Source organism: Oncorhynchus keta, chromosome 27 (genome assembly GCF_023373465.1).
Source record: "Oncorhynchus keta strain PuntledgeMale-10-30-2019 chromosome 27, Oket_V2, whole genome shotgun sequence".
Lineage (NCBI taxonomy): Eukaryota > Metazoa > Chordata > Actinopteri > Salmoniformes > Salmonidae > Oncorhynchus > Oncorhynchus keta.
This window is the reverse complement of record NC_068447.1, coordinates 39,108,027-39,118,273: the sequence shown is the minus strand read 5'-3', so window position 1 is coordinate 39,118,273 and position 10,247 is coordinate 39,108,027. Positions and strand designations below refer to the sequence as shown.

General features: G+C 41.2%; 1 protein-coding gene across 1 annotated transcript; it reads left to right on the top strand.

The window, feature by feature from the left end:
• Positions 1 to 7,019: 7,019 nt before the first annotated feature.
• Positions 7,020 to 9,062, top strand: LOC118359990 (protein FAM43B-like). Its single transcript, XM_035738973.2, has one exon. The coding sequence runs from the start codon at positions 7,162 to 7,164 to the stop codon at positions 8,158 to 8,160; it is 999 nt and encodes a 332-aa protein (XP_035594866.1). The 5' UTR covers positions 7,020 to 7,161; the 3' UTR covers positions 8,161 to 9,062.
• The last annotated feature ends 1,185 nt before the right edge of the window (positions 9,063 to 10,247 follow it).

The window sequence follows — 10,247 nt, the reverse complement described above, 5'->3', positions numbered from 1 at the left end:
GCTGGCTTAATACTATTGTTTAACTTTGATATTTGTTTTAGTTGGAGACATGAATCCAACATAACGTTTGTTATAAAAGTTAATAGGATATTTACTGTGTTTCAAACGTGTTATTGAGATGTTTGGTTGTCAAAAAATGTCAGTTTGTCTACAAATTCATATTTTATGTGTTGGATTCATTTCTCAACCGAGAATCAAAGCTAAAGAGTAGGACTAAATCCAATTAAACTGTATATAAAAGTGGGTTTAAAGTTGGATTTGATTCAGTCCTATGCTTTAACTTAGATTTTTGGTTGAGATGGAGACGTGGATCCAACATATTATTTATTAATTTGGAGACAAGCTGGAATTAAAGCCAGACTAAGTCAGTGGCACAGATGGAACTATCCAAGCAGAAGATACATCTCCTTCAAATGCTGATATTTGGATATTTAATATCCAGTTTGTCTACAAATGAATAATTGATATGTTGGATTCACATCTCCATCTCAACCACAAATCTAAGTTAAAGCATAGGACTGAATCAAATATAATAAAACTTTAAATGCACGTTTAATCAAACTTTTTAGATAGCGTTTGATTTGATATCGTCCTACGCTTCAGTTTTGACTTGATGGAGATCTGACATATTCATGATTAACTTGAAGATTAAATTGTAAATCAACCAAAGCTTGAAACCCTAGGCTTACAGTTCATTCGGAAAGTATTCAGACCCCTTAACTTTTCCCACATTTTGTTACATTACAGCCTTATTCTAAAATGGATTAAACATATGTTTTTCCCTCGTCAATCAACACACAATACCCCATAATGACAAAGCGAAAACAGTAAAAAAAAAAAAAACAGAAATCCCTTTGCTATGATACTCGAAATTGAGCTCAGGTGCATCCTGTTTCCATTGATCATCCTTGAAATTTTTCTACAACTTGGAGTCCACCTATGGTAAATTCAATTGATTAGACATGATTTGGAAAGGCACACACCTGTGTATATTTTGGCTCCACAGTTGACATGTCAGCAAAAACCAAGCCATGAGGTCGAAGGAATTGTCCGTAGAGCTCCGAGACAGGATTGTGTCGAGGCACAGATCTGGGAAAGGGTACCAAAAATGTCTGCAGCATTGAAGGTCCCTAAGAAGACTGGCCTCCATTTTTAATGGAAGACGTTTGGAACCACCAAGACTCTTCATATAGCTGTCCCCCAGGCCAAACTGATCAATTGGGGGAGAAGCGCCTTTGTCAAGAACCCGATGGTCATTCTGACAGAGCTCCAGAGTTCCTCTGTGGAGATGACAGAACCTTCCAGAAGGACAACCATCTCTGCAGCACTCCACCAATCAGACCTGTATGGTAGAGTAGCCAGACGGAACCCACTACTCAGTAAAAGGCACATGACAGCCCGCTTGGAGTATGCCAAAAGGCATCTAAAGGTCTGATGAAAGCAAAATTGAACTACTTGGCCTGAATGCCAAGCGTCACGTCTGGAGGAAACCTGGCACATCCCTACGGTGAAGTGTGGTGGTGGCAGCATCACATTGTGGGGATGTTTTTCAGCAGAAGGGACTGGGAGACTAGTCAGGATTGAAAGGAAAGATGAACAGGCAAAGTACAGAGAGATCCTTGATGAAAACCTGCTCCAGAGTGCTCAGGACCTCAGACTGGGTTGAAGGTTCACCTTCCAACAGGACAATGACCTTAAGCACAGAGCCAAGACAATGCAGGAGTGGCTTTCGGACAAGTCTCTGAACGACCTTCAGTGGCCCAGCCAGAGCCCGGATTTGAACCCGATCGAACATCTCTGGAGAGACCTGAAAATAGCTGTGCAGCAAAAGCTCCCCATGCAACCTGACGGAGCCTGAGAGGATCTGCAGAGACGAATGGGAGAAACTCCCCAAATACAGGTGTGCCAAGCTTGTAGCATCATACCCAAGAAGACTCAAGGCTGTAATCACTGCAAAAGGTGGTTCAACAAAGTACTGAGTGAAGGGTTTGAATACTTATGTAAATGTGATATTTCAGTTTTTTATTAATTTGCTAAAACATTTACCTGTTTTTGCTTTGTCATTATGGGGTATTGTGTGTAGATTGATGAGGGGAAAAAACTATTTACATTATTTCAGAATTAGGCTGTAATGTAACAAAATGTGGAAAAGGTCAAGGGGTCTGAATACTTTCAGAATGCACTTTATGTGTATTGTCTATTTTTAGTTGAACCCTGGATTGAATTTAATAAACAATAGCTGTTGATGACTTATAAAGTATGGTTACATTTGATTTGCTCCTTTAAACCTACACCTTGGAATGACTTTGATTACAACAGGGAATATATATTTTTTATTAATAGGTCACTCAACAAATCAGTGACATTTGTCAGTGACAAATAGAAAAGCTGGGCTTGGTTAAAACCCTGGATGGACAACAAATGAAAAGCTGTAGATCAACTCTCCAGTAGGAGATGATAGGGAAGATCTGACGTTGTTTCTAAGGTTTTAATATATTTTATACAAAATTCATCTAAGTTGAAAATTGGTTAAAATTATGACAATCTGTGTCACTCAAAACAACAATTGATAACTTTGACTTGTCTCAAAATAAAATGTCTTTCACGTAGATTCCACATAGCAATATGTTAACAATTTACATTGAGCCAACGTTGATTCCAGTAGCGGCGTGTGGGAAAAATCACTGGGGAAGCCAAGACCGAAAGAAAAGCCATATTACAACCTGTGTGTTTTGATAATTGCGTTGTTTGCTCTATAACCCGTTAGTTCATATGCCTTGTGACTGTGATATATAGGCCTAAAGGCCGAGACAATAAGAAGACACAGTGGCAGAATAAATTCAACCTCACCTTTGTTTCATCACAAAACCGGAGAGCAACCTCTGTCCTGTGGAGTCCACAAAGCATATTGCATGTAACAAACAGTTACATGACCTACGGCATGGTCAATCAAGTTAATGTTTCTGACATTTTCAGACTACTATTGATTTAGAACCATGGAGAGTTACTGCAAGTTGCAAAGAAAACAGGCACTGCCTCCACTATCAAATCACCTATGTTTAGTGTAATACAGTGACAACTAAAAGAAACCAAAAACAATTAGTACAATCAACGTAAGCTAAATATGATGTGGCTGTCCATTGTTCTTTCTTTCTGTGTGTGTGTGTGTGTGTGTGTGTGTGTGTGTGTGTGTGTGTGTGTGTGTGTGTGTGTGTGTGTGTGTGTGTGTGTGTGTGTGTGTGTGTGTGTGTGTGTGTGTGTGTGTGTGTGTGTGTGTGTGTGTGCAGGTAGAGAAACATGTTGACTCACCCTACTTGTAGAGAAATGCCAATGCCATCCTCCTCTATGACTCTGTCATACAGTACACACTTTTATTTTTTGTTGTCCAAGTCTACCTAGCTAAAATTCTTGCTCACTAGCCTAACTTCCTTTCATGGGCAGCATCAGCTAGTTAACATCAGCCTTCTACATCTAGCTACATATTGAGCTTCCATCCTCTCAGTCCAGGGGCACAATGTATTTTATGGTTGGATCATAATAACCGTTATAATAATTGGCCCGTTTGTAGAATTAAGTACAACCACAAGTCCAAATCCCTATCTCCATCCATGGCTAATTTATGAAAATAACAAGTTTAGCTAGCTCGCTAACCACCGGAGGACAACAACACAACGAGGTGCAACAATTCAAGTATTTCTCTGGGATAGGATTGAAGCTAAATCCAAACTGGCTCCCATTGAAACCTTTGCGCCAGGACCATTTACAGTTGAGCTCAATCAGTTTAGCTCAATGCTGATTGGCTATTATTTTATACTTTTTTTAATCAAGGGAGGCCAAATGCTCGCTGGCTTCCCGTGCATTCAATGCTACGGGCAGCAACAATGTCATATTCTTTATGACCAGACAGCATCAGATAGATGGCCTACACATACAGAGACAGAGGGGCTCTGTTTTGCTCGCTTGGATGCTTTCTGTGGTGAGATACAGTACATTCAACCTCTTGTGAATTGAAGGAAAATTAGGAAAACACAGAGAGACTAAATTAATTATTTTGTATGTTTTTTTCTTGGTACATTTTTTGGGGAAGCCTGACTTCCCTTGGCTTCTATGAATACAAGCCACTTGTTGATTCAACCAGTTTGCACCCAGTGGGTTATTTTCTGCAGACATCTTTGAATCTTAATTTGGAAAATGTGGTCACATAGTAAAATCTCCCTCAGCTTTTTGTCATTCTGTTACCAAACTTTGCATCTGCACTGTTCCTTAAGTAAATGTGTTTTATTCAAATGTACAATGATGTTAAAAGTAGACCTCTGCATAGGGGTGTACGGTTCGTTAAACTTTTACAACCTATGGTTTTTGCTTGGCATACATTTTAAAGTGAAAGTAAGACTCAGCATTATCATGGAACTGCCCTCATACAGTGCCTTGCGAAAGTATTCGGCCCCCTTGAATTTTGGACCTTTTTCCGCATTTCAGGCTTCAAACAAAGATATAAAACTGTTTTTTTTTGTGAAGAATCAACAACAAGTGGGACACAATCATGAAGTGGAACGACATTTATTGGATATTTTAAACTTTTTTAACAAATCAAAAACTGAAAAATTGGGCGTGCAAAATTATTCAGCCCCTTTACTTTCAGTGCAGAAAACTCTCTCCAGAAGTTCAGTGAGGATCTCTGAATGATCCAATGTTGACCTAAATGACTAATGATGATAAATACAATCCACCTGTGTGTAATCAAGTCTCCGTATAAATGCACCTGCACTGTGATAGTCTCAGAGGTCCGTTAAAAGCGCAGAGAGCATCGTGAAGAACAAGCAACACACCAGGCAGGTCCGAGATACTGCTGTGAAGAAGTTTAAAGCCAGATTTGGATACAAAAAGATTTCCCAAGCTTTAAACATCCCAAGGAGCACTGTGCAAGCGATAATATTGAAATGGAAGGAGTATCAGACCACTGCAAATCTACCAAGACCTGGCCGTCCCTCTAAACTTTCAGCTCATACAAGGAGAAGACTGATCAGAGATGTAGCCAAGAGGCCCATGATCACTCTGGATGAACTGCAGAGATCTACAGCTGAGGTGGGAGACTCTGTCCATAGGACAACAATCAGTCGTATATTGCACAAATCTGGCCTTTATGGAAGAGTGGCAAGAAGAAAGCCATTTCTTAAAGATATCCATAAAAAGTGTTGTTTAAAGTTTGCCACAAGCCACCTGGGAGACACACCAAACATGTGGAAGAAGGTGCTCTGGTCAGATGAAACCAACATTGACATTTTTGGCAACAATGCAAATCATTATGTTTGGCGTAAAAGCAACACAGCTCATCACCCTGAACACACCATCCCCACTGTCAAACATGGTGGTGGCAGCATCATGGTTTGGGCCTGCTTTTCTTCAGCAGGGACAGGGAAGATGGTTAAAATTGATGGGAAGATGGATGGAGCCAAATACAGGACCATTCTGGAAGAAAACCTGATGGAGTCTGCAAAAGACCTGAGACTGGGACGGAGATTTGTCTTCCAACAAGACAATGATCCAAAACATAAAGCAAAATCTACAATGGAATGGTTCAAAAATAAACATATCCAGGTGTTAGAATGGCCAAGTCAAAGTCCAGACCTGAATCAAATCGAGAATCTGTGGAAAGAACTGAAAAATGCTGTTCACAAATGCTCTCCATCCAACCTCAGCTCGAGCTGTTTTGCAAGGAGGAATGGGAAAAAAATTCAGTCTCTCGATGTGCAAAACTGATAGAGACATACCCCAAGCGACTTACAGCTGTAATCGCAGCAAAAGGTGGCGCTACAAAGTATTAACTTAAGGGGGCTGAATAATTTTGCACGCCCAATTTTTCAGTTTTTGATTTGTTAAAAAAGTTTGAAATATCCAATAAATATCGTTCCACTTCATGAGTGTGTCCCACTTGTTGTTGATTCTTCACAAAAAAATACAGTTTTATATCTTTATGTTTGAAGCCTGAAATGGGGCAAAAGGTCGCAAAGTTCAAGGGGGCCGAATACTTTCGCAAGGCACTGTATTATTACACAGCTACTTCCTCTCAGTTTGAGTCACTCTCACTTCATCTACGCATGACAAATGTAGTCCCACTCTCTGGCACCCTTGGTGACAGATATAAATAATACTCACAATGATTCATTGCTGCGAAGCCGGAAACGCTGCCCTGTGATGGGCCCTCCCAATATAGAGTAAATCAGTCAAGCATGAGAGCACAGACCACAATAAAGTTAGATGGAGGGAGATGTCATGGTCACATGTAACATTCCAACATTTACAATATTAGATTTATATGCTGTGTTGTCTGTATTTTAACAAGGGAAGGAAAGGGAAGGAAAAAAGGATTGCAGTTTCAGTTGAGATCTACATAAACTACATAACATTTTCATATTAACCCAGAATCCCGCTGATTTGGAGTTTAACTATGCATAATTCAAGTCTAAGCATCTGCTGGGTTTCAACCTTTACAATGTTTATATTGCTTGTGTTTTCAGCTAAATGTGCCGGGAACCAAAGTAGTAGGATTGGTATGGTCATTTTGAAGTCCATTGACATTCCCACGGTGGTGATAATAGTTTTTTGTCAATGTCACTAACACTCACCAAAACAAGGAAGTAAAATTAATTAGAACACCGTTCCAACCTTTGACCTTCATATCATAATGTAACAGCTAATCAAATACATAATCAATCCACCCTGAGAATACAATGACATCCGGAAGAACCCTCTCTGTCTCAGCGTACTCAGGGTTAAGACAAACATAAATACAGAGAAATCCCAATCTCCTTCTCAGACCTGGCCAGATAAATGAGAGGGGTTGGCGAGCAATTTGGAATGAAAACAGTGGAGGAAGAGGGGGGTTTCTGAAGCACGGGGCTAAGTCTCCAGCACTGATCAGAGCTGGATGATGCAGACAGATGAGGAGGAGGGAGGAGGAGAGGAAGGAGGAGCAATTGGTGGAACAGACTGGCTGAGGCTCGCAGCTCTCAGTCTTTCCTCTGTGCTTGGCAGGGAGGCTTCTATTTATTTCTCTCCCTCCCTCTTTCTCTGCTCTCTCTCTCTCTCTCTCTCTATTTTGCTGACAAAAACACACACAGGCAGGAGGGCTCGCTCCCTCAAACTCACTCAGCCTGCACCATGCTGCCCTGGAGAAGAAGTAAGTTTGTTCTTGTGGAGGATGAGGCCAAGACAAAGCCTAAGAGCCTTGGAGTGGGGCTGACCTACCAGTCCATCATCTCCTCCCTGGTGCGCTCCTGTCCCGACCTTCTCCCTGACTCCACTCCCTTTGACTGGCTGGGCTCCGTTTTCCAGAGCAAGAGGCAGACGGTAGAGCTCAATAAAGAGGAGCACACCTACAACGTTCGTTACCTGGGAAGCATCGTCACCATCACAGCTAAAGGAGGAGGCTGCACACAGGACCCTGTGGCTAAGATCTGGCAAAGGAGTAACTACGGAGAGCAGAGCGTCAAGATGATGTTAACAGTGGGTCTTCAGGGCATCCGGATGGGCACAGACAAGACAGGCAAGAAGAAGCCCACCCACCTATACTCTCTGAACCGGATCACCTGCTGCACAGCTGACCCCTGCCGGCCCAAGATCCTAGCCTGGATCTACAGACATCAGGTCAAGAACAAGGCAGTGGTTCTCCGGTGCCATGCCGTTCTGGTCAGCAAGTCAGAGAAGGCCAGGGCCATCGCACATAGTCTCTACCAGACGTCCACCTCAGCCTTCAGTGAGTTCAAGCGGCTGAAGAGGCAGAGTGATTTCAGGCACTGCCAACAGCAGCTGCTGGGGGAGGACATGGTGCCGCTGATGCCTCTGAGGAAGCTGCTCAACGGGCAGTGCCACTACCGGCCACCTGCCGACAGCCCTGGAGGCCCCAGCACCACCCGTCTCTGCTCCATCACAGAGGAGGAAGAAGAGGAGGAAGAGGTGGAGGATGAGAAGGTGGAGGAAGAAGGGTATGAGGGAGATGAAGAAGCTCTAAAGGACACTGACCTAACTCAGTCATATGGGTCATGTGAGATGAGCCTAGGGGACATAGTTAATGGACTGGACGAGTGCTATATCAACATCAACATAAGCATCAGCGACAGCAACAACAACACATTGACATTTGTCAGTTCTCTAGTGTGAGAGGAGAGTACGTGGATATGGTGTTATATTACCACAGAGCCACATTCGTCCTCTTCTCCTTTCACTGGTCACCTACTTTCCCTGGCTCTTTCCTGTTGTCCACAATTTGCAGTGTCTGTCAGGGAAGTTCTCCTCCAGTGCTCTTCTGGGTCAAGGAAGGAAGAAAATCTCTGTTTGGGAAAGGAATATATTTTTTCAGACGGCTCAGACAGACTCTGGTTTGTCCATTTCAATTTACTGTAACAATTTGGTGAGACTGAGTGTTTTACAATGAGGGTTGTGTGAGAGACGGATAATAGCACAATTAAAAAGGGAACCATTTCCGAGACTTTTGAGAGAACTAACACTGAGCTCGTCATAGTACTGCCAGGTCTCACATATCATCCAAACCCAAATTGTGTTTACGTCTCTGTGTAACTTGATATTTTGTAAATACAGTGTTTTAAGGTACGCACATTTTGATGGACTTGTACTTTTTCAGAGAGGTTGTTTATATGAAAAATATGTATACTTTCTACTAAGACCGTCTGTATAAATGTGATTTTCCACAGTTGACCTTTCTGAGTGCGTTCAACCCCGAGCAGAAGTTTAATACAGTTTTACAACAGCATAACTCCGGCAGATTAATGAATTAGGCTATAATTTGGGAATCAAGCCATTGAGTTGACATGTTTATTGCTGCCATTTGTTAAAGCCCTACGTATTATTTATATCCACAGTGACATTTAATGCTGAGTCTTTTGTCTTTCTCAATGAGACGCCTTTGATCTCACGGCTGTTGTTATGTGATATCTCCACACTGTGATACATTTGTGACCAAGGAGACAAATGAGAGTATGCACAAATCTGTGTCGTTTTTGAACATTTGTTGTTTTACCTATAAACAGAACAGAGATACATGCCTCTTGAGTGTGTATTATATTTCTATCAGCGGGATTAAGGATGTGTTTGCATGATTGCCGGACCTTTTTCCTCTCAAAATGGCAGACACACTGAGAAAAGAAATATACATCTGTTTCTAGCAGGTGAAGGAACCAGACCATAAAATATTTAGTCTATTCTTTGATCTAATATCCTAAAGATTGAGTCTTTACTATTTAACAAAAACATTGTGATTATGATATTTGTTACATCTACATGAAATTAAGCTATTGTGTAATAAGTAATAAAAAATACCCTCAGAATTTCATTTTTGTATATGAGTGACAAATTTAGACAGCTACTGACAATCAAAGCTGAGCATAGAGCATTTGTCTGATTATGGTAAATCTGAGAGCTTGATTTGATTCTCATCTCCACAATATTGTATGTTGTGAAGTTTGTCTAAACAAAATATGGAACAACAATGAAATCAACCAAACACAAAGCTTCTCAGGGCCACAATTACCAAAGAGGTGTCTTGTTTAGTATCCACCACCACAAGACATAAACAGTCACGCCACATTAAACCACATCTAAATTGGACCTTGCCACTTTGTTAGATGTAGATCGGACGGACCAATCTCTGCTGGGCTGGTATTGGCCACTCAGCCCTTTCCTCGGAGTGAACCAATTAATCAGAGCATTGAATAGTTCAGGAAAATAACCAATTCCCTGCCTAGGCAAGAGTGGGCTGTCTGTCAGACTGATACAGAACCAACTGAACTGAGACGGATACCAGGAAGCTGTCATATTTTTTTTACTGTCAATATGCTAATCAAGATATCAGACCAAATTCATTTGTGATGTGATATTCTAATGAAATGTTCACAAAATGGATATTGTAGTTCTCTTAAACGGATATATACTTTTTAAGCATGATTATCATAATTATATATTTCTCCAGTTCCTGCAGCTTTTGGTAAATTATAATACAATATAACATGCACACTTCAAAACACATCACAAACGTGTATATTTACAATGTTTAGTTATGTAACAAACCAAACAGACCTGTTGTGGCTTCGCCGTACAGGAGGCTTCCTGTCATTTTTTCGTTTGCCGATCTTGCGGAACACAGAGCCAGTTCAACTTACTCAGGTTTAAATGATTTAGATGGATTGGTCTTTGGTGAGATTTTCTGGAACTGTTGTTGTCAATATATTCAC

Bases quoted from the DNA above. Each gene is read 5' to 3' on its own strand.
- LOC118359990 (XM_035738973.2), top strand. From the start codon at position 7,162: ATGCTGCCCTGGAGAAGAAGTAAGTTTGTTCTTGTGGAGGATGAGGCC.